Source organism: Brachyistius frenatus, unplaced genomic scaffold, assembly GCF_029030835.1.
Source record: "Brachyistius frenatus isolate BFR_SWC_R1_liver_20210118 unplaced genomic scaffold, ASM2903083v1 Contig_20, whole genome shotgun sequence".
Classification (NCBI taxonomy): Eukaryota; Metazoa; Chordata; class Actinopteri; family Embiotocidae; genus Brachyistius; species Brachyistius frenatus.
Window position 1 is genome coordinate 5,649,108 of NW_027210619.1, and position 24,935 is coordinate 5,674,042.

At 42.0% G+C, this 24,935-nt stretch overlaps 1 protein-coding gene across 3 annotated transcripts; it reads right to left on the minus strand.

Annotated features, from left to right (window-relative positions):
• Positions 1-17: 17 nt before the first annotated feature.
• Positions 18-23,482, minus strand: kmt2bb (lysine (K)-specific methyltransferase 2Bb). 3 transcript variants are annotated; one of them, XM_069696241.1, is made up of 36 exons: positions 23,153-23,482; positions 21,464-21,542; positions 17,755-21,282; positions 17,446-17,627; positions 16,296-16,415; positions 15,912-16,098; positions 15,380-15,611; positions 15,234-15,301; positions 14,873-15,130; positions 14,254-14,360; positions 13,705-13,815; positions 13,053-13,166; positions 12,667-12,813; positions 12,487-12,579; positions 12,291-12,408; positions 12,028-12,141; positions 11,616-11,800; positions 10,768-10,869; positions 10,117-10,227; positions 9,931-10,007; positions 9,492-9,715; positions 9,223-9,326; positions 8,963-9,100; positions 8,615-8,773; positions 8,393-8,510; positions 8,231-8,309; positions 7,932-8,128; positions 7,693-7,860; positions 4,465-7,552; positions 3,719-3,819; positions 3,415-3,552; positions 3,020-3,272; positions 2,826-2,933; positions 2,476-2,559; positions 1,832-1,961; positions 18-1,716 (listed from the first exon to the last, which is right to left on the minus strand). In XM_069696241.1, exons 1-36 carry the CDS (start codon positions 23,456-23,458, stop codon positions 1,441-1,443), a joined length of 11,604 nt encoding a protein of 3,867 aa, XP_069552342.1. In that variant the 5' UTR covers positions 23,459-23,482; the 3' UTR covers positions 18-1,440. The 3 variants fall into 3 exon arrangements, with proteins under 3 accessions (XP_069552342.1, XP_069552343.1, XP_069552341.1); XM_069696242.1 differs by having other exon boundaries at positions 7,968-8,128; positions 23,129-23,482; XM_069696240.1 differs by having other exon boundaries at positions 23,129-23,482.
• Positions 23,483-24,935: the final 1,453 nt, after the last annotated feature.

Sequence of the window (24,935 nt, forward strand, 5' to 3'; positions counted from 1 at the left end):
TACAACAACATTAAACATTATTTTTTATTTTTTTTTTAAAGGTGCTGAATGCATCCTGTCAGCTCCGTGTCTGGCTGACTGTTTTCTGCAACAGCAACATCTAGAAAGTCTGTGCACCGTCTTCTCCACTAGCCTGGTGCAGGAGCTGAACGTACACACTCAGTAGCATCGCTTTAACACCAGTGCTCTTCCTGATTAAGAGAAACTGTAGCAGGTTTTACGAAGATGAAGATAATTTGCGTGTTTGATGGTTATTTCTGTGCAACTGTAGGGCAGCAAAGTTTTATTGCCATAGGTGATGAGCAACTGCCGTGAGAGTAATAAAATATATATTTTAAAAAAAATGATATTCACCACAAATCTGCACTTTTGGCTTGGGTAGTGTTTGCTACATACACGGTAAATCAAGGAAAAACAACATGTCTTCATGACATGTTTCTGTTGTGAGAAGTATGACACTATGTTACTGACTGAAACCAGTGCATTGCAACCATCTATTTTAAACTTAACACCAGAAGAGTCTGGAAAAAATAGCGGATCTGTGATGTTGAATGTGAAACTTAGCAGATACTTACTAATCCAATGAAGATAAGAGTGCATAAATTTAAGGTACATCATCTCAGCAGGGTGAATAAACCGCTAAACAATTCCTGATTTGCAAGATATCAAAGTCCAACTAAAGACAAAGCTTTCAAAGCTTAGCACCGTGGTTGTTTTGTTATTCACAACAACAAATAAAAGAATTCTGAAAAGGAAAAAAGTTACCAACGTGTCGAATGTAAGGTAAAATACAGGTAAAATAAAGGTTTGGGTGAATGTATGGCTCAAGAACTGACTTCACCACAGCACGGATGGGTGCTATAATGTTCCTGTCACTGGAGGATGGAGCGATCATGATTATAAGTGTACTTTAGACAGACATATCCCCCCAGAAACAAATAAAACATAAGGAATCTCTCAAAGTTTAGCTATAGGTTCTCTGCCACGAGTCAAACAGATAAGGCTTTGATGTGTGTATCAGAAAAAAATTCTGTTGGCGTCATCCATAAAGATCCTGGAACTGCCCACGTATTAAACAGCTGGTTTAAAATGTCCTGTTGTCATGAACACCAAAACCTTTTCCTCCACAATGATCACTGCTGCGGTGACATCAGCTCTACATGTGAACTCTTCACAAGCAGACGTACATTGTGAACATGTACGAGGCAAGAAACTTTCCCAGTTTCAAAAGTTAAGATTGCTGGTTCTCTTCTTATTCTCTGACCCACACAACGTCCACATATCAGCTGTAACCAGCCACACGTTTTCCGGCCAGTCAAATAGTGGCTAATTCCCCTGCTGCGCAGAAAGACCGCAGCCTCCCCGAGCCCAATCCAGTGCCACCTTAATTTAAGGCTTACTAGTAAACAGGATCCTCCCCCATTTCGTCCGAGGGATCTCTCAGTTGAGGAAACGACGGCATCGCCGGGCCCCACAGTTGCAGTTGAGTTTGTTGCTGGCGTCTTCAATGGGGAACTTGTAGTCGTAGGTGAGCTCCTCCCCCCTGTAGATTTTCCTAAGAGCAAAGATGACGATATGCTTCCGACCTTCCACGTTGATCACCCGCGAGTAGCAGTTGGGCTCGCACGAGTGGTTGATGAACCTTGCTGCGTTGCCGTGCATGGTCGCATCCACCACGTCAAAGTCATCAATGCGGAACATGTAACAGCCAATACCCTGTGCAGGCAGAAAATGAGACCTATTGGTGCATTCTTTAACCCATCTCGATTACTGTGGATTGATTCCCCAACATTAGACTGAAAATGATGGAATAGAGAGAAGCCCGACAAACCTTGCCATCGTAGTACTTCTCCCGTTTGTCTGTGAGCACTGAGCGAATGACGATGCCTGCATATTCAATAACCATCTCCCCTGCTTCAATGTTCCTCTTGCAAAACAGACCACGCCCGTGGATAGCAGACCTACAACAGACGAACAAAGGTCCGAACTGGTTAGGTCACAAATTCAGTCGGCGGGATGCCGAAAACAGTGATGATAAACCACGATTAGTCCAGCAGATCGCAATTTTGGATGGGATTTCCCCATCATTCTTTAAAATTAAAAAGTATATGAAGCATAAAATATTACATTTTTAATAGCAATCAAGTCGTCCACTGCTTTGGTTTATCGCCCATATTTTGCAAAACTAATCATGTTCCCATCAGCTTCAGCTGCGATTTGTGTTTAATTATAGTCAGTAAAAGTTGACACTTTACGATGGTAAAGCTGCCAGCATGACTGCAGAGTGTTTGGGTTTTTTTCAGTGCCGTTTTTACCATTGCACACTCGCAATTTCCCTATACTAAAACTTTTTATTTGCACGTAACACATCAGAGACATGAGCCACTTCCACTTGGTTTAAACAACTAAAAAAAACTACTCGTATTTTCTACTGACAATTCTTTTTCATCCAACTTTTCCACAAACGTGGCTTACCTGTACACTCCTACGGCCTCCTTGGATGTCCGTTCCAGATGTCTGAAGCGCATGGCCATCGGTAACTCCAAACTAGTAGCCCGTCTAAGTGAAATAGCAGAAATTGATTCCACCAAAACATTCACAACAGTATTTTGTACTAAAGCAAATGGTGTGAACGGTTCAAATATGAAGAAATAAGGTGAAGACATATTTTGTTGAAAAAAATATCCCTGCATTTAATGTAATCGTTGAAGTTTATGTTTAAATGCTACGTTGCAAAAAAAAATATATATTCTAAGAGAAAGATGTTTTTAAAAGACGACATTTCAACCCAAGAAACATTCACAGGTAAGTGAGTGACGCCTGACCTCGTAGACTTCAAAAGCACCTCATCCTCTTCGTCGTCATAAAGCCCAATGTCTGGAAGCTGTCGGTGCTGAGAAGCCAGGAAGTTGAACATATCGAACGTAGACTTCCTGTTGGAGCAGAGAAAATGACATTAGTTCTACTTTTATTGTGTTCATGAAACACAGCTCCAAAGAAGTGTAGCTGTTAAACATACCTAAGGTAGAGCTCAGAGCGGGCACAGCCACTGGGGTTGACCGGCAGATCATCCTCCTGGCTGAACTGTTTGAAGAAACGGAAAGTGTGGCGTTGACAACGATGAGCTCCTTGAAGTTGCTCCAGCAAGAACACCACTGCGTCGTGGACCAGACCGAGCATACGGCCGCCAGTGATCCTCTGAAACGTCAGAGGCCTCAGCCTCGCAATAGCTCGTCCCTCCTGCACCCCGTCGATCACCGCTTTCCAAGCCACTGAAGGAAGAGTTGAGAACTAGTTGTCAGTAAATTGCTAGATAATCGTCATATCAGGAAACTTGTTGAATTATTTTCAGGAGATTTGAGGTCATTTGGAGGCTTCTGAAGAATATTTTTCCGATGCAATATCGCCCCTCACCCTCAATGCTGTCTGCCTCCACATTGAAACCATCGTCACTGGTTATCTCAAATCTTAAGTGTGGCTGGTCTCTGTTAGTCGGACATCCCTCGTGCTCATCAGACGGTGTTGGTTCATCATCCGAGGTAGAAGCAGCACCTGACACAACACAATTCATGCAGCCCGTCTGTTACGCTACTCTTAAATGATTATAACTGCATTTTGAGCAAACTGAAAGAGGTCAGAAGCAAAAGAAGTTCCAAGCAAGAATTTGTTTTCCAAGTCACAGAAATAATTAGATTAAACAGTTTTAACTAAAGAATACCAGAGTATTTCTTCCAGTCCGTCAGGGTGCTGTGTCCCACTGGTTCCCAAGCATGCTGTTTGCCTTGTTCACCCTGAGACATGTAATTCCAAGGCTCCGATCTGCAAAAAAATATGAAGAGCACAAAAGCTTTTCAAACACAAAACTACATCAATTCCATATCTACAAATATGTACTTCTGAACTTAATAGATGTTTGGTTTTGCTTTATGAAACGCTTTCCATTTGTAACCAAATCCACAAGGTGTAAAAACTGTCCCCATATGTAATATCTACACTTCAGTACCCACAACTGGTAAACTGATGTCTGGTCTATTAAAAACCAAAACCAAATTCATTCATAAAACATGAGAGTCAGCTCAATATGGACGTTGAACTCAAATCACTGAATAAATTACATCATTTGTGAATATTGCAAAACAAGAACAGGAATGCAAAAGAAGCACGCAAAGCTTCAGCTCTTAACAACTCTTCCTTGTGTGTATTCAAAGTCCATTTCTTGTGTTAGCTCCATTTCAAACAAGAAGGCTACATCTAACATTGTAGAAGAGCCGCGACAATCATCTTCGTTAATCATTTCTCATGCAATGTCTCGTGGTTTTGCATTGTTGCTCAGCCAGAACAAACAACATGACTATTTTCCCTTCTGGCTCTGGACAACTGTAATAAGTAGTTTTAGTTCCAGTGCTACGTGAGAAGAAGAAGAAGAAGAAAAAAGAAAACAAACAAACAAACAAAAAAACTTACCCCGAGCTATCAGAATCGCTTATATGCTCCTCCTTTAACTCGTCCAGGTTCAGGACTCCTTTCACTGTTGGGGTCTTGATGCGAACTCCTGACGCCCTGCTGGAGATGCTTGGGAAGGTTGGTTTGCGACGCTCCTCATCCTCACAGATGGGCTCTGGTTTTAGGAAATCAACTTTGGACTTCTTTGTCACAATGCGGTCTGAAAGCGAAGAAACTCTTTTCATGCGGACGTGGCTGCGAGGGCGGGGTGCGGGAGTTGGTGTTGATTTTGGTGACGGAGAGCGAGGCGGCACTGGTGGCTCTGGTTCAATTAAGAGGCCAGGTGGCAAAACCAGTGAGGAAGGGCTCATTGTTCGAAGACCACTCCACTTGGGTGTGTAATTGCTCGCCATTGCTTGGTTGATAATTGCTTGGGCGCTTTCACCAGGAGTCATGGGATTATTGTCAGTTGACACAGCAGGCTGTTCTGAGGCCTTGGATGACTTGGATTTTCGGGAGGCATTGGAATCCTTCTTCTTCTTTGGTTTTCTCAACTCTGTGGCAGCTTCATCTTTAGATTTTTTGGGGTTTTTTCTCGATTTTTTCACATTGACCGCTGCCACTCCACCGTTGCTGTTGTGAGTGAGCAGCTGCGTAACCGTGGCTGGACTCTGAACTGCAGGTGTGACCAACGGAGAAACTGCTGTCGACGCATTGCCCCCAGGTGGTGGAGGAGTCATATTGCCAGCTGCTGCCAGTGTGGCTGACAGTGCGTTGCTCTGCAAAAGGCTGGCAATCTGAGTGACACAGTTGTAGGAAGGGGAGTTGGGAGTGGGCAGCTGGAAAGTGTTGCTTTCCGGGTTTTTCACAAAGATCTGCCCAAGGCGGTTCACCAGCAGGACATGTGGTGTAGGATCGACATTTGGGCCTCCCACCTCCTTCACAGTAAGAATGGCGTGACCAGGTAACGCCTGGGATACCAAAGGCTGTTGAGGTTCTATAGCTGGCCTGGGTGCAGAGAAGTTGATGGAGATTGTGTGACCAGATGTGGCTTCCTTCTGCACAGACGAGGAGCTGTAACCATTTAATATCACAGGGGCCGAGCTGGTTTGTACTGGTGTTGGAGCCACTGAACAGTGTGTCGACAGTCCAGAAAGAGATGATACTGAAGCAGAGGAAGACACAATGGTGACAGCTGTAGAACCCAATGGCTGTGTTTGCGTTGAGTAGATAGGTACAGAGACGGTACCACAAGTTCCTGCTGGGGAACCAGTACTCAGTGTAGCTGATAACACTGGATCATTTTGAGGGGTGACATTTAGCAGTGTTTGTGTCACATCTTCAACCGGACTCAGGGTGGTCAGTTTAGTGGGCAACGGCTCCATGGCCGGGAGGGTCGTTGACTCTTGTGTGACCGTCACTGGCTGAAGTGTAATGCTTGTTAGAGAAGGCTGACTGAAACCTGGTAAACAAGAATACATCTGGATAGAGTCTACAAGGCCTTGAGAGGGGTTTTGCACACCTGCAGACATTAAAGGAGCAGGCTGAAGAAGACTCAGCAGGGAGCCCTGACTAGTATCAGAAGAATCTGCCAATGACGGCTCCATCGTAGCCGATGTTACGTGGTTCAGCAACACAGTAGACCCCTCGGTTGATGATGCAAAGTGGCTGCTGTCAGGCTCCGAGTTCGGGGCTTTACAAGTTTCAGACTGTTTGGTCTCAGGTGGTGTGCCTTGCAGCACAGGAACCATCTCTGTGAATGGTGGGTTAGTGTCACATCTCTCAAGGACAAGAGGCGTTTCAGAGGCCAACCCTAAACTGGAAGCTACCAATAACTCCCCTGAATATGACGTTTCAGGCACCTTTGTGAGTAAATTAGGCAGAGCGGCATCAACTGGAGCAGAACGCATGGTCTCCCGATCTGCTAAAGGAGTGTCAGAGCTTTGACTGGCGTCATGGGATTTAGGTGGCTCATTGGGTGCACTATAGGTAGGACCTATTCTGGCAACGGAGATGGCGACTGATGAAGAATTGTTTTTCTTATCATCGGATAATGCTTTGGGGCACTGGGGGCCGACTGTAGTTTCTGTGTCAGGGACATTTTTATTATTTAGGTTTTTGGCTTGTATCTGGGTTTGACTAGAACCACCAACTTTCTGAGCATCATCATTAGTCGCTATGCTTGCATCACTCTCTGTGCCATCATCTACCCCATCCAGCTGAGCCATAGGAGAAGAGGGAGACTTGGAATGATCTTTTGATGTAGGACAGCTGACTATTGTCCGTGAAAAGTCAAAGTAGTGCTCCATATCATCATCAGAGGATGTGTTGCCCAAATCATCCCTGGCTGAGGCCGCAGACCGTGGCAGATTGGCAACAAGGGTCTTCTTCTTGTGTACCTCTTGGGCTCTTCCCCAAAATTCCTCCTGATCATCACCTTCCACCACTATTTGCCCCCCACAGTTCATTGCCACACCTTCATTCAGGGGTGTTTCTTCAATCTCCAGTTCTGTCCGCATCTCTTGGCCCAGACTCATGCTGGGATCCTTATGAAATGAACTGTAGGGGAACTCTTCTTCATCCTTCTGTTGGTCTAAGTCCCCCTGGGGCGATGTACCATTTGCTGGCGAGACATCTTCAGGCTCTGGTGAAGCCAAGAAATTGTGCGGCACCTCGACTGAGTCCGACTGGCTCAAATCAAATGACAATCGAGTTCGGGGTACATGTTGCATGGATGATGAGAAGGGCAGACCTGCAGTGGAAAAGCTCCCGGCACTGTCCTGCCAGGTAGACTGAGGGAAGAGCGAGATACAATGAGTTATTGTATTCCCAGGGCATCGGACGGAGGAAGCACTTCTACCTCCAACTGGGCGGGACGATGGAGAATTTATCAGGTTGTCTGTAGCACCAAGTGGGAACAGTGGGGAGGTAGGAAGGGAAGATTTTCCAGCACGCAGGGTGATTGGTCCAGTCAGAGGGCCCAGAGGGGGAGGGGATATGTGAGTGCGTATGCCTGTGGGCTGTGAGTGTGGGCTGTGGCGACGAGCTCTTCGAGTCTCTTCCAGATCACTTATGGTCAATATGTGGTGGGGTTTCAACTGGGTTACTCCTAAGACAAAAACAGAAGTAATTAGCAGCTCAAGGCTTGTGAGCTTTTGATTGGATTCACATATAGTTTATTAGTGGATAAAAATAATTATCAGTTGATAATTATCATTATCAAGAAACAGTTAGGAGTTTATATTTTACCTGGGGATGGCAGGGGTCGGGACATTCCTCCTGGTGGTCTCCTGGGTTGGGGATAGCTGGGAATCTTTGGCCTTGCACCGTTATCTGACTTCAGTGGAGGACCTGGGGCAAAGGTTTCTTCCGCTGGAGGTTGGGATTCTGCCATGTCAGTCTCTTGGGCTTTAGATTCTGAAGATTCATAATCACAGCTTATGAAACAATAGGTACCTTTATATATTAATTTGCAGGAGATCACTTACTAATGTAGTGTGGTTTTTCACTATTAGGACACACACCGGGTAGCGGACGGGGGCTGTGAGCAATGGTGTGATTGTCTCCTCGATCAGGCATCTCCTCAACAGGCTTCTCTGGGACAATGGGCCGGACCTCTCGGACTGTACATGTATATTTGCACCGGCGCGATGGGTTAACTGTACTCCAGTACCAGCGGGAACACCTGACGAAGGAAAAATATATTTTTTTAGAAATGCTTCTCAGTCCATGTTGCAAATATGATTTATTCACACATTTATATTTAAAAAGAAAAAAAGCAACTTACTGAAAACCCACAGGAAACAATTTTCCCTTGCCTGCTGAAAGTTCTGACAGGACACCTAGTTTGTCAATCTGTAAGGAACCTATGTAGTGACAATGTGAATAGCAATTATTAGTTTACCAAAGTTCAAAAGAAACAAGCATCGATGATGAGAAACCGACCTACCAATCATCACGTTGATCAATTCTGGTTCCAACCCAGTCAAGAACTTCCTGCGGAGGCTGATTCCCTCAAAATCCACGTACACCCGGCGGTTCACTTCAAACTCCTGACCAGTTATCATCTGAACAGCAAGTGAAACACAGAAAGAAAACAACTCAGACTCAAATTATAAACCTTTAAACTGTTGCAACATCCGACGAGACAAGGTGGAAGCGTAGAATTTACCCTGCCACTGATGAGATGTCGGTGTTTGTAGCAGTAGACCTTCTTATCGTCCTGGAACACACACTGACGGGAGCGGGCACACATGAAGTGGTAGTTGCTTTGACAAGATGTCAGGCAGCAGCCCACTGTGGCTCCCGTTTGGTTGCAGCGTTCACATCGCTAACGAGATTAGGATTAGTGGGGCAGAAGAGTGAAATGTTAAGTTTGAGTCAAAATAATAAAGAAACAGCAAGCAGTTAGCAGAGCCAGACAGACGTATTGATACTCAAATATCAGTACCAGCATTGGTCAGTCAGGCTCTATTTACAGGTTTGCGAGTAATCAAAATCAGGTTGATTAAATACTAACCATCAGACGCCCTCTTGTGACGGCACTGTGAACATGTAACAGAGAGCCATTGTCCTCTTCAAACACCTCAGCTGACCACAGACAGCAGTTGACATGCGCCCACTCATTCTGGCCCAAGTACAGTAACCTGCCAGCTTCCTATTGAACAACAACGACAAACAAGTTCAGTGAGTAAACAACTAAAGCCGTATATCCAGTATTTACAAGCAGTGAAATGAGTTGACAACATATATCATTTTCATGTGTAATGCTTTACTTACATTAGGTTTAAGGTCTCCATATTTTTGGCACAAAGAGCACTGTCTCTCATCATCTTTAGACCATCCAGTGTCAAGATCCGCTTTTGAAAGACGGCCTCTTTTACCTGTATCAGTGTACAAAAGTAGACACTTAGTTGGCCCAAACTCCACATATAAGATAAAAAATAAATTACGAATAGCCAGTTCTTTTTCGTTCGTTCATTCATTCATTCATTCATTCATTCATTCATTCATTCATTTCAACATCCCTCCTGAACCTACAGCATTACCTTTGAATTTCAGCCTAACAGCCCTGCTGGTTTTGAAGTGGTTCAGGCTTGTTGGCTCCCCAGACAACGGAGAAACTGCCTCTTCTTCCTTTATATCCAAGTTTTGTCCATTGTCCTCCAGCAGGAGCCCCAGTGGAGCCCTGCACGAGAGCTCCTCCCTCTCCTGCCACTGGGCATAAACATGCTCCGTTGTAGGAGGATGAACAGCATGGGACACCATCCCCCTAAAAAAAACAAAAAAAACACTTTAGATATTTGGAAACTACAGATAAACAAGTAGGTCTACAGCACGCTAAATACATAAGATGATAAGACTGCTAGTGCGTTTTAAACATCTAGAGTGTTAGAATCGCATGCACTTTATTAGTTTTGGCTTGGACCAGAGTAATTCATAAATAGACACATGTATACAAACCAGTAAATGGTAACCATTACTCACACGGGCAAGTCTTTGGTACAAGGATTCCACACCTTTGGGTCTTGGCTGTTGAACCAATTGAATACCTCCTCGAGGAGCTAAAGAGAAAAATCATTAATCAATTAACCCACCTGCATTTCTACAACAATTACATAACTGGGTAGCTCTGGGTAATATCCCCCTTAACCCTCTTTGACCATACAGCACCTTTAAGTAGTAAGAGCGTGCCAGTGCAGTGGGTCTCCTCTCCTCTGGAAGATCTTCCTCCTGCTCAAGCCTCTTTCGCACCACCTGAACCACATCTTCATGGAACATTTTCTATTAAAAGAACAACAATCAATTATGTTGCAGAGCTTTTTGTCATCTACCACTGAACAGGTTTGATGCCCTGCCAAACGACAGCTGGAGCAATTCCTAACAGCATGAAACCACTATCCTACAATACTATGTGTAACAGTGGAAACTGGAGTAAATTTACTTCATAGAACCAATCAGATGTGTGGCTCTGAAAGCTTCCAAACTTAAAAAAAAAAAGAAAGAAAAAAAAAATAGCTCAAAACTTAAGTAAATTGAGTAGAAGCGTTAGGAAATTTCGTTTTCTTGGTCTAAGTGTTTTTCCGAATATGTCCGACAGTATTTAATGCAACATCCTTTTCACCTGCGCACCGTCTTTGCTGAGGTACAGTGTCACTATAAATATGTCAATCCTAATATCCCAAGCATATTAGCATTTCGGTTTTCTTTCCTTTAAAATACCTCTCAATTCTTATTGACATGTTAAAGCTAAAAGCTATAAAGCTCCATACAATTAACACAAAGTGCTTAAGTGTTGACATTATTAAGAGGTTATATTCTCACCAATGTAGTATAAAGGCTTTTGTCAAACTTCTTGCCCACAGCTCGCAGGTCACAGGCTGGCTGTCCTTCTATTCCACTGTCAGGGTCAACCAACTTTTCACACTGTAACAGAAACCAAAGCATATTTGACATTTTTTATTTCATAGGTATATTCAGTCGTGGATACGTTCCTTTACAAAACCTGCCAGGTTACACCAAAACAACTAAACAAGATGATGTAACATCTCCAAAGCAACAACTCTCTGTACTTCTGTTTTAACTGCCTGTTTTTCCGGGTTTTTTTGTGGCTGAATATAAACGTGTAGCGTCTTAAAACGTGAATGAGGATAATGATAGTGAGTTACTTGCAACAGTTGAATTTTGTGTAGTGATGAAACAGCGAAAATATTAATTTTTTTTTAAAGGGTAGGGAATTTGGAGCCCCCCATTGGTGCTTCAATGGAATACCCAAAGGGCTTATGCAAATAGCATAAATGATGGAGAGAAAAAAAAAAAAAAAAAAAGGCAAATGCCATACATCTAAGACAGGAGATCTCCCCTTTTGTCAATTTCTCCTGGAGCAGTTCTGTCATTTCAAGGAGCTGGTGTCTTCTCTAACTCTGAAATTTCGATCACCTGACATTTTGTAAATAACATGACCAGCTAACTTTGCTACTGAAAACTTGACAAACTGAGTTGCTGGCAGCACTTGTCAGCTGACTTGAGTTGAGCTAAAACCATCCAGTTCACACTGCTGCAACAGTTCCCCGCAATCTTCTAAAATAGTTCTGATTTAGTCTTTGGTCTAAACTGGACTTTATCTGTCACATGTGCGTTTGATTCATAAAAATGGAAGCATAGTCTCCTACCTGCGAGCATGTAACAAGGTGCTGGGTGAGGGTGGAGGAAAGCAGGCAAGCTAGCACTTTCTCCACCCCAGCCCTGAGCTCAATGTAGAGCAGCTCTCTCCAGGCACTGGGCTGCGTCACGCTGCACGGCCGACACGAATACACTACGCTCTCTGGCAAGCTGGACAGGATCTCGTACAGCTCATCTGAAATGGATTTTACAGGAGCGGGAGTTAGGGTGGAGATTTAGCGAAATGTATCTGTATCCAAAATCTACACACAATACAATATTTTTACTGTATTCCAAAGAAAGCAGAAATTCCCCAAGATCAGGTGAGCATACTGCATGTGTGTGAAGCTGGGCTTTACATAAAAATAATAGCAGCACTACGGGAAGTGCAAGTTATCCAGAAAGATGACAAATAAAACTCACCTGTTAGATCCTCACATTTGGCATGTACCCAGTGGTTGCAGGTGCCACACTGCATCATCTGACTATCATAGTCATTGTCCTCATAACACTTGAAGCAGATTGGACAGTAGTTACCTATGAGAAAGGTAAAGAGAAATGTAAGGATGTTTAGCCTCATCATACAGGCAATGTTGGAAGATGCAAACGATATACAGGATACAGTAACTGACAAGATCACCAAATGAAACACACATGTACTCTCAAAAGTTAAAGTCTCCCCTCACCCTGTTCATAGAGCTTTGAACAGTCTGGACAGAGTCCTTTGTCGTGGTTCCACTCAGTGTCCCAACTCTTGCCAGGTGTGACACCACAACTTTTACACCTGATGCATGTCATACAAACCTGCACAAAGTGCATCATATTAGTACAAGAAGTTAGCACGATTCTAATTCATGACTTTGCATTTTCCAAGAAACCTACCCAGGCTTTCCTCTTCTTGTTTTGTTTTGGATAGTTGGGTCCAAGACAGGAAGCATGATAACAGTTCTGGCAGCGTTCACACTCCAATAAAGGCTGCGGAACACACGAACAACGTGAAGCCAACAGACGGAACTACATTCATGGCGAGGAAACAAAACAAGTCAAAATAGCTGTCTGTACCTTTGAGAGCTTGTTTTTCCTGCCGCATACATGGCAAAACTTGCAGCGTCGGCAGCACCAGTTTTCCTTGTTTTCCTCAGAGGGGCGCTCCGCTGGTTCAAGGCAAAACTGGTGGAAAGGTTCACAGCATACTTGGCAATACAGCATCTGTACAAAGAAATTCACAAAACAAACAAGACTTTAATTTCAAAATGGCACTCAAATAATGTATAACATGATGAAATTCCTTTTTTCAGCTGTATCATGTGGTGTCATGTGTACAAGTAGGTTCAACATGAATGTACAACTGTATCAGTTAACAATTTATGAATATGTGGTAGAATCAAAGACAAAGAAACAGATTAACCATTTCAATTAAAACTGAGCGGAAAATATTGAGCAGTTACCTCATGTTGCCCTTTACTGGCACAAAGGAAGCAGACATAAGGTGGCATAAGCGGTGCAGAGGTCAGTATGCTCAAACCACCCATATTCCAGACGTTCTCCAAAGTACAGTCCTCCTGGCAACGAGACAATAATAGATGAGAAAAGACTGCTCGCATAGTATTCTGTCAGGCAAACTGTCCATTTAAAGAAAAAATGACATATACAGTATGTATATTCTTATCTTGTTGTTTCAGTTATGATGGGACAGTTGATTGGTGGGTTTACATCTTAAATTTTGAGGTAAGTGGTAATGTCAAGTCAAACATTTAAAATGTATCTTTGTAAAGATCAGTAGAAACATGCTTCTAACCAAATACTGCAATGAAGTCATTTTGGGATTTAGAGACAAACACTGACCTCTATTGGGTAAAAATGATAGTATTGTTTGAACTAGTGAATTGCATTTGAGCTTCTTGCACGTGTGACTACATCTATGGAATAAATAATGTTTGAGGAAAACAAATATAAAAACTTTTGTGTTTAACTCCAAATATCACTTTACATCAAATAGCTACATTTACATCACTACCTGTTCTACATCGGGAACATATAAAAGAAGTGTGTTCATATTAAAATATATGTAACGCAACTGTAAAAAAAAAAATAACATACCTTGAAGTCAACCCTGATTTTGTGAGTAGGTTTTGAAGACTCAACATCTCGCTGCTCAAACCCATGGGCCAGTGCAGCCAGGACACTTGGAGGAGTCTGCTCCAAAGGACCCTGAGTGACAACCAGAACTTTAATGTGGGCAGTAACGGACACACTTATGTGGCGCTTTTTTTTTTCATTTGCTTTTGACTATGCTTTCACACATGTCATGTCACCATGGATACACACTGACACATGTCAAGTTCACAGAAAGCAATTAAGAGCATTAATGGTGGGGCAAGTAAATCAGGAGATGGGGCAAGATCAGCAGCTGACTTTTGCCGAAGCTTCTGTTTTGTCTGCTACTGTCGCAATTACAACAGCGACCTCCTCAAATGTTGTCATGTTTAGTGAAGCATAACTCAGTGTGCCAAAGCTGGACAGCAGACGTTGTTGGCCTTGTTTGCGAACCTTCAATAGACCCCGGACCGACAGCCGAGACATAGCAAATCAAACACAAAACAAAACTGCAACAAAGTTGTGCCCCTGATCGAACACAGCATTACCCACCTTCTCAGGTTTGCGTCGACATGGTGGCACACGATGTGAACTGGACTTTCGATGCCTGACCTCATCATCTGAAATGTCTCCCAAGAATCCATCAAGTGACACAAAGTCTTCAGAGGACAGGATAAAAAAAAAAAAAACAGAAACACATCATGACAAGGCTGAGTCCGCTTCCCAGCAAAATAATATCGAACTTTAAAAACATGTCTTTATACAGTGCAGTTTTAGAGCTGGGGTTAAAGAGCTGTGTACGGGCAAGTGTCTGCAATATGATAAATACTGGGATATATTGCCATACTGTAAGCAATACATTGCAAATGTCTTAAATCAAATTTTAGGAAAACTGTTAAGGTATATGCTACTTATTCTGCTCAGATATTTAAACACGGCATAAAATGAACTACCGGCTGCCACAAATCTCTACACCTAATTTTATGGATTAAAATTCAATTCAATGTTTTTGAGAATCAATACAAAGCAATACCGAGATACACAAATGTATTGATATTTTCTTAAACCCCTTCTTTACACCATACAAAAACAGATACTAATCATCCGTGGTGTTATTAAATATACTAAACGAGATTGTGTATCTCATACGGTCTCTTAAATTTATATTTACCTTGGCTGAAACGAGGTCCAGCACCCCGTCTCCTTGCTGGTGAAGCAGAGCTTGAGACAGCTTTGTCATCTAGATCTGAGTCATAGTCTACCAGGTCAAAATAGACACGGGGTTTCACAACACGCTTCGGCTGCTTCCTTACTGACGGACTGTGGCCGTCACCCTGGAGACCAGATGGCGAGTCCACAGCGCCCTCGTTCCCTTCGTCATTGCTTGAATGACCCCCGCTGAGAGAGGATCGCCGTCGCTTAGAGGAACCTTAAAAACAAAAAACACAGGTGGCATTGTAGCTGACAGACTGAATGTTATGAAAGTGTTAGTATTAGCAACATGAAGCTTTCATGCTGAAGTGAAAAATTACCTTTGGGCGCCGTTCTTCCACTTAATCTGCGTGCTTTCCTTTCCTCAATTTGATCACATCTCTTATACCTTTTAGAAAAAGAACAGAATCCTTACTTCTGAACATTGTCCTGTGCTCCACAACAACTAGTAAGTAAGTGAACTTACACACAACACTGCCGCTTGGTGTTGGGACCACCAAACTTGGGTTTGTCGAGGCAGTTCATGCACTTGCCACAATCATCCTCGTGGTTGCAGCCTTTGCATACTCCACACCTCCGAGAGCGATACCCAAACGGCCCGAGTCCTTTCCGTTTCACAAAATTTGACGGCTTCTTGACCTTGGTGACCTTTGGATCGGACAGCCCGGGACTGTCTGATTCTGATGGAGACCCAACATCTGCAACAACAAAAATAGAGTAAGAACTGAGAAACCGACACGTTCACATTTTATTCGATTTATCTTATCCGAACGGAAGTAAATACAAGACCGATGCAATGATTATAAATTAATCCAATTGCATTCAAACTGGTCTGATTTCAAGCAATATAAAACATTTTCAATCACAAGACTCAAACCGCTCCAGCTTCAATCTACTCCATCCTGCCACCAAGTAATCACACTGGAGTCACAAGAAATGTTACGGGAACATTCAAAGAAAGCAAATCCAGATAGTTTTGTCAGTCATGTCATATCTACCTTTAGTGACAGCTGATGGGGAAATGCCAGATCTTTCATGCAGTGGCAGGGCGCTAAGTCTGGGAATGTCATCTGGTACCAAGGCTCGAGGCTGCCCGAGTACCACAGATGCAGCACGACACACGTGCTTGATGCGCGGACCTCCTGCTCTACGAAACTCCTGGCACAGTGGGGAGATGAGCTGTTGCTGAAGAAGAAGAAGAAGAAAAAAAAAGGGGGGGGTGGGGTTCACACCAGGCACATTTTTTATTTAATTACTGGTAATAAATATCAGTACAATGAACAGAATGGGGTTTCTTTTGCTGAGATTTGGGAAAAACCAGAGACAGGATTTGAAGTCGGATCAACGTTTCCCCCGTCGGGCCTATTGACTTGGACACTTACTTGTCCTTGAGGCGGCTCTGTCTTGACAGGAACATCAGACCCAAGCTGCACCCTCTGCTTCCTCCTTTGTCTCTTAGAGGTCATATCCTGGGACCTGGCTCCAGCTGGGCCAGACAGCAACTATGGAGTTGATGGGCAAAAGCAAGGCATCAATACAAGCCTCAGAAGACATCCCGCATCATTCAAAACACTTGTGTTGTTTATAGGTTTTCTTCCTCAATAACAGGTTTTAGTACATAAAAGGTAAAGGGAGACACTCAAGGAAAAACATGTTTTTTTTTTTTAATGCAATGGTCAGTAGAGATTTGGGGCTTTTTTGAATGCATAATGTCTCCTTTCATAATTGTGAGAAGAAACCTTTGAAACTACACATTTAGGAGTTGATTTGACTAGTTTTTTGCATTTTTATCTGTAAATTTGATCTAAGTTCACGAAAAGTTGGCACATATAAAATGTTATCTAAATCAAGTGCAGAATGATATATGAACAAACCTCTGTGTAAATACTTTCCGAATATTGAAAACAATAAAACTGGAGTTTGGTGTGTGTGCCCCTGAAGTGCTATTTTCTGACTCAGAGTATGAGAAAAAAAACAACTAAATTTGACAAAACAGCCTTTAATTTTGCAGTACAGCCAAAAATTCCCACTTTCAATCCTATCTATATCCTATCTAAAGGTTTTCACCAAGTGATATGTTCATATTTGTACTTATTTATTCATAGAGTATCTTAGCATAACATTTTATTCCTAAAAACATGTCCACATTTTTTTTTTTTATTATAGCTGACAGCAATTTCCTGATTCATGGAGTGATAAAAGACTCCCCAAATTCCCTTTGTACAAACTTTGACTCTAATATGTGAACAAAATTAATCAACACGTATGAACCTGGCTTTATCAAATGTTCATATTCGTGCTCTAGACATTAATGCAGATTACTGCATATTTCATTAGTTAAGAAAAGTTGTAATACAAAAAAATATTTGTCTTAAAATAAGTAATCAACTGAGAAACTATCATGGTGATATCTATTAGTTAGAAATTATAATTTCTTTTACCCTTTTCACCTGTAGTGTTTGACTTAAGTTAACAAAAGAACAATTAAGTCTATATAGAGAGAAAACAGGCTTTTAGTGATCGTGTTCTTACCCCAGATGACTTAAGCTGTTTCTGCTGGTCAATTTTAATGAGCTGGACCTTGGCTTTCCTGAGGAGATTGAACATTCTTTTATTTGCGCCGGCGAGGCGCGCTCTTTGTGACGCTCCCTTCTCCGCAGACGCGAGACCCTCGCCAGCACCTCTGCCTGATTTCTTTTCCAGCTGCAACTCTCCTGTGGAAATAAATTAATAGATGTCAATTTCTGGTACGTTGTATGTAATAAAGTAAGTAATACAGTAGTCATAAATCCAATTTTTGTTCATGCATAATGAATCTGATGTTTTTAATCCTTTTCTTACCTGAGTGACGCTGGGCAGTGTCTATCCCAGCTAACGCTTTCTCTTCACCGTGCTGAATTGTGAGGGACTTGGAGTTCATAGTCCTAACACACACAGAAACCTTTCTCACCACTCCAGGGGAATCAAGGTCCTCTATCTTGAGCTTGGACTTGTCCTTCTCTGTGCTTGTATTTCGTTGCCTGAGACTGATGCTCATGGCCTCGTCATCAAGTCCCTCTGCTAAATCAACAGGAGGCTGAGGAGGTTTCATCACACTATCCAGCTCTGTTGTGCTTTTGCTTTTGGGAAGTCCGATGTGTGGCTTCTTTAGCCTTTGATAAATCTTGAGGTGAGCCATTTGCTTACTAATCTTAGGAGAAATCTTCTTTTTCTGAACATCCAGGAGGTCGGTAGATAATTCTGGAGGCTTATCAAGAGGGGTGGATAAAAACAGATCCCCACATTTGGCCTCTGGATTTTTATCCAGTGTATACATTTCCTCGCTAGACTCTTCTGGCACATGCCACTGGAAACTAGAGTTCTTCAGGAGGGACTTTTTCTTTTCATTTTTGCCACTTTTTCTCTCAGGAAACAGGCTGTCGGCGATATCAATGGTGTCGTCTAGTTCCTGAGCTGAAAACAGATCGACATCCAGTTGAGCTTCACTCAGTATGTCCTCCTCATCAATTGGCAGAATAGGAGATATTGCTCTCTCCATCCCATCGTCTGGCTTCTTTCCTGGGCGTATTTGCATGCCCAGTTGTAAACCCTTCTTTGGAGAGTTTCTTCGAGGCAATACAGACATTCCAGCGTCATCCATAAACCTTTGCGGGGTCTTGATTACTCGCGAGGATCTGGCACTTACGACAGGCATAATGAAGTGCTTGATGTTTTTGACAAACTTCAACTTACCGGGCTGAGCATCTACAACATCTGCCTGATGCCCATCGACTAATGTGTCAGTTTCTTCCTGCTTCAAACTATCTTTGTCAAGTCCAATTTCTATCAGCTTCGATATTATTTTGGACTGTGGTTTTGGCCTTTTAGGTCCAATAAATTGAAGACCTGACCGTCTCTTTTTGTACTTTTTATGTACTCCGATAAGTTTGGAGCTTGGGGCCGGGGTGGTAGTTGCCAGTGGGGTGAACATGTCATCATCTCCCTCGACAATCTTCTGACCTTCAGATATATTAAGCGGCGCAAACTTCCCATCACTGCCCCGGTGCCTGTGTTTCTGACGCTGTCCAATTAAATTTTTGCGCCTCTTTTTCAATTTTTTGTGAGATTTCTTTGCTGTGTTTAGATCACTTCCTTGACTTTCTGACACCAAAGGCTGTTGAGTATCAATCAACTGGATGTCCGTTTCCTCTTTTACTGGTGGCTGTATCAGCTCTTCTTCCACTGACACGGTGTCCTGTTTGGTCTCCGGCTCACTGCAATCTTTCACTTCTGGTTGACTCGTCTCTGTTACTAAAGGCTGAGTATCTTCTTTAAGAACAGACTCTGTGTTAGTAGTGTCAACTGTAGCGAGCTCTGCGTTGACAGCAGTTTCTGGAGAAACAACAGTCTTCTTCCTTTTAACAGACTTCTTTTTCCCTAGTTTATTATTTCTACATCTTCTAGGTTTGGAAGGCACAGGCAATGGTTTGGCCTCTTCAGTCTGCGGCTCTACCTCTTTCTGTGGAGAAACTTCACCTGGCACCTGCAGGGAATCTTCGGCAATCTTTGAGGTATCCTTGTCAAGAGTTTCAGATGAGTTCGCACTGGTCACCTGTGACAGGTCCTCAGTCGAAGCATGACAAGAGTTTTCAGGAAGAACGTGTGAGCTGGAATCTTCAGTTGAAACCTGAGAAGAATCTTCAACGTGTACCTGTGGAGTATCTTCAACCTGTGGACTTGTTCTAAGCCTGCGTTTCTGGGTGGTCGCCGGCTTCAGACTGACAGATTTTGATTGTGGTGAATCAAGGCTTGATGTCCTCCTCCTTAATCTCCTAGTTGGAGTGACTTCAGCTTCCAAACATGATGCTTTATCCTCAGTACCGTCACTTGGATCTTTCTGAACATCCTCTTTCTTTTCAGGCAAAGGGCTGACCTGCTGAATCAAGAAGGACGGCTTTGAGCTTTTATGTTTACCAGGAGAGGAGACCTTCTTAATCTGAAGAGGGGGGACAACTTTCCCGCAATCTGTTTTAGTGATTTCTTGAGGAGGTGCTTCACTTATGTGCTCTACTTCAACTTCCACCTGTAAAGTGGGCTTTTCCTCCAATGGCACGTCAGCCTCGTTTTGGGGATCCTTCTCATTACTATCCGTTCTGTCACTCTCCTGTGAGGCTGTGCTATCCAGTTTCGATGTTTTATCCATTCCCTTTAAATTTTTGTTGACACTGGTGTCACAGAGAGTGGAGTGATTCACCTCACTCACAGTCTTTGCTGTTACTTTGACAGTGTTTTCAGCACCTTGTGTCTGAGCCCCTCCCTTCACTAATGTTAAAGTCCAGATAAATTTTCTCCGTTTTTTCTTTCGGGATGAATTCTTCCCACTGGCCTGTGCATCATATTTGGGATTTTTGACCTTGACCAGCTTTAAGCTTGGGACACTTATGTCCTCGTTTTTCAAAGGCAAACCCTCATTGGGTTGTGCAGCTAAATTGTCAGTCTTTTTGGATGATGGACCTTGGGTTTCTGGCACTGTAGCATCTTTATTCAGCCTCCTGCTTTGCCTTCGTCTTTCATTGCCCGCCAATGGTTTGACCTCCACTGTTCTTGAAACTTCTGACTTGGGCTCTGCCAGAACAGTATCACTTTTGCTCAGACTTTCTGGTTCAGCTGTACTGTTTGAGACTTTTTTAGAAAGTGGGTTAGTGACTCTATTGCTCCTACGAGTCACTTGTTGATTAACTTCACAAGACTGTGCTGCCACAGTTTCCTTATGCTTTAATTTCTTTGCATTCCGTTTTGGCTCTGCAGTCCCACTCCCCTTTACGGTGTCAAGTTGATCGGTCGATTCTTTCTCGTTTGATTTTTGGTCATCAACCACAACTTTGGCGCTAGTCTGGCACACAGGCTCTGCTGTCTTTAAAGCAGATCTCCCACGCCTTCTTGTAGGTACAGTCCCCCCTCCTTTATCTTCCAAGCTATGTTCATCCTCATGTGGTTCAGTTTTTAATTTGACATGAGCACTTAAAATCTGGTCACCCTGAATGTCCTTGGCTTTTGGCTGATCCTGAATTGCTTTTATCTTTAACTTTTTCACAGATTTTTTCTGAGGCTCCTTTACAGTTTTCATTTTCTTTTTGGCCACCAACTTTATAGTAATCCTTGGTGCTGCTGCTGAAGCTCTGCTTTTAGCGGACTGTCGATCCATAGTGTTTTTTCCTTTCAAGCTTTTCCTGCACTCCTTTGCAGGCTTTGCTTCAAGAGATATGCCGTGTATTTCCTCCGTAGGTTTTACATCTTTTTCAGGATCAGGTGGGATAGCTGCCTCTACTGCAGGTGGTTTAAGCGGTAGCTTCTCACTTTGTCGTTTAGACTTTGTGTTGACAGCATCACCTACAAAACAAAACAAAAATTTAACACTACAAAATCCATTACTCTTCCATCGAGTACAAGACTGGGAATGAAAACTACCTACTCTTATATTGTGGTTCATGCTTCATTTAAATTTTAACTTGTTGATGTCCATAAATGACACCAAATATGTCATGTGATGCAGTCATAGCTTTTTCTTTACCTTTGGAAGAATTTTGTTGCGACAACACAGATGCTTTGGAGCCTTTTCTCTCAGCTTCAAATCCTCTGAAGTCATCACCCTTGAAAAAGCAAACAGGGTAATTAACACTTGAAGCCACTTAACACCACTCAGCTGGAAACTGCTAAAACCATCAGTAAACACAATAACTAAACTTTGTAGTCATTAGCACTAATTATGCCCACTAAACAGACCAAGTAACAAATTGATGAAGAACAATGACTTTCGCTGCATGTTCACACTTAAGAATGGATCATTTTCAGCCTCATGTTGATTTTTATCAACACACATACATTTTTTTTTAAAAACAGTGGAAGTGGATCTTAGCATATTGTACCAGGGGATTTTCGCTGAAACTCAACTAGGAGAAAAAGCACATCATTTACTTGCAATTTTAGGGAAATCTGTGACAGGCTCATTGTTTAATTTTTTTTTTTCATTCAACCCAAGTATTTGCATTCACCTCTGTGTTGTAATAAATACGATATGAACACGGTCTGCATTAGTAACAATCAGGGGGAAAAACAACAACAACAACAAAAAAAACATTTGGCTGTTTCTATGATGCAGGTACAAGTCACCTGGAATCTCACAGCTAAAACAAACACATCCAATAACCTTAAAATTTAAAAAAAAAATATCTGCAGGGAGATGACGGTCTGTAATTACGATTCCCTTCAACAACTACTGCACGTCTTCCCTCATGTTTGCAACTGAGACCGCAGACAGCCTACAAACATATCCACTTTTCTTTTTTTTAATTTTATGAATCAGAATTAGACGTCAGTGACTACATGTGTATTGGAGAACTTTCCGTTTCAAGCGTGCACCAACACAATCCTGCAGCACCATTCAAACCTGTCGTGTTTAACATGAGCCATCCTATTCTACCCAAAACATTCAAAGTCACTTCTGACTAGAAAAAAAAAAAAAACCTACAACAGCCAAAAAAATTAAAACTGCTTTAGCTTAGTTTTTTTTTTTTTTAATTATTATTATTACTTTTTTTTTTTATAGCGATGTGCGTGTTGTGTCTAAATGAAACGAACCTTTGCTGAGGAGACAAACTCTGGACAGCGTATGGAAACAGAAAAGTTAGCGCTTTAGCCGCCGTGCGTCCTGGACGGAGGCGCTAGCCTTCCCGTTCTTTGTGTTCGCTATTAGCCAGCTAGCTGCTAGCCGTGGCCCGCTAAATCATTACGACCCCCGTGTTTACAAATTACCATCCTCGCTCACTGGCTTTTAAAAAAATATATAAATATCCACACACATCCAAAAAAAAAGTACCGCATGTACTCGTATTTTAACCTCCACGCGAGCAGCTGGAGGGACACTGCTGATGTAACTTGGAGAGCTTTTGGCTGCAGTGTGTGTTTTTTTTTTTTTTTTTTTTTGCGTTACGACTGTTCGTTCAATGTTGTGGGAAGCTACATTGTGCTAACAGCCGTTAGCATGTACCGTTTAGCCTCAGCGAGCCTTGACGCTGAAAAGCGACCGCAGCAGAAGGATGTTGACATTTCAACCATTTGCACTGAAACCAGTCGCTCCGCTCCGGACAGCCGCTTCACTCTCGCACTTTCACGATCAGACCAAAAAAATAAAATAAAAATAAAATAAAATGTGAGAAGATGAAATAGAGATACTAACTCCTGGGTCGGTTTGGGACCTCACCTCTTCGCTCCCGCTGGAGCTGTATCCAGCCTGACCGAGGGTCTTGTGGCTCGCTTCTATCCCGAGCAAGCGCAAATGCGACTGGTCTTCGTTTAACGACAGGACCGGGTTCGCGGGCCTTGGCCCTCCGTTAGTCACATCATCGGCTTCGGAGCCCGATCGTCCGAGTTGCCATCGCTTCTCGGAGCGCAAACGACTGCGCGATGACCAAGGCCGACCGGGGAAACGACCTCTGGCTGTGGCGGTTCCACCTTGGCCTCCTACGGCAGCCGCGGTTGCTGATCCGCATCCCGCTGCCGCCATCATTGCTTCAACAACAACACACCGACGGTCGGCTAGCAGGTCGAGGAGAGACAAGAGGGAAGGCGCGAGATGGGAGGGGGGCGGGGGGGGGAGCCGCAATGGCGCACGGGAAACTGAGTCCCCCCCCCCCCCCTCCACCCCCGCACCCCCGCGTGGCTGTTCTGGGAGGAGAAAGTTGAAGTTTTACGCACAGGTTTTACGTCAAATTAAAGCCAGTGGTAGGTAGGTAGTTACTTTATTAATCCCCAAGGGGAATTTTTTTTCACTACAGCAGCATACAGAAGCAATAAGATAATAATAGAAATAATAGAATAAAATAATAGAATAGAATAGAATAGAATAATAGAAAAGCAATAAAATAGCAGTAAATAGCAGTAAAAAAAATATAAATATAAAATGCACAGTATATACAGTACATTATATATATATATATATATTATATACAAACAAACCAAGAAACACAGTCAGGTAGGTAGGTAGTTACTTTATTAATCCCCAAGGGGAATTTTTTTTCGCTACAGCAGCATACAGAAGCAATAAGATAATAATAGAAATAATAGAATAAAATAATAGAATAGAATAGAATAATAGAAAAGCAATAAAATAGCAGTAAATAGCAGTAAAAAAAATATAAATATAAAATGCACAGTATATACAGTACATTATATATATTATATACAAACAAACAAACCAAGAAACAGTCAGATAGGTAGGTAGTTACTTCATTAATCCCCAAGGGGAATTTTTTTTCACTACAGCAGCATACAGAAGCAATAAGATAATAATAGAAATAATAGAATAAAATAATAGAATAGAATAGAATAGAATAATAGAAAAGCAATAAAATAGCAGTAAATAGCAGTAAAAATATAAATATAAAATGCACAGTATATACAGTACATATATATATATATATATATATATATATATATATATATATATATATATATATATATATATATATATATATATATATATATATATATATATTATATACAAACAAACCAAGAAACACAGTCAGGTAGGTAGGTAGTTACTTTATTAATCCCCAAGGGGAATTTTTTTTCGCTACAGCAGCAAACAGAAGCAATAAGATAATAATAGAAATAATAGAATAAAATAATCGAATAGAATAGAATAGAATAATAGAAAAGCAATAAAATAGCAGTAAATAGCAGTAAAAAAATATAAATATAAAATGCACAGTATATACAGTACATTATATATATTATATACAAACAAACAAACCAAGAAACAGTCAGATAGGTAGGTAGTTACTTCATTAATCCCCAAGGGGAACTTTTTTTCACTACAGCAGCATACAGAAGCAATAAGATAATAATAGAAACAATAGAATAAAATAATCGAATAGAATAGAATAGAATAATAGAAAAGCAATAAAATAGCAGTAAATAGCAGTAAAAATATAAATATAAAATATAAAATGCACAGTATATACAGTACATATATATATATATAT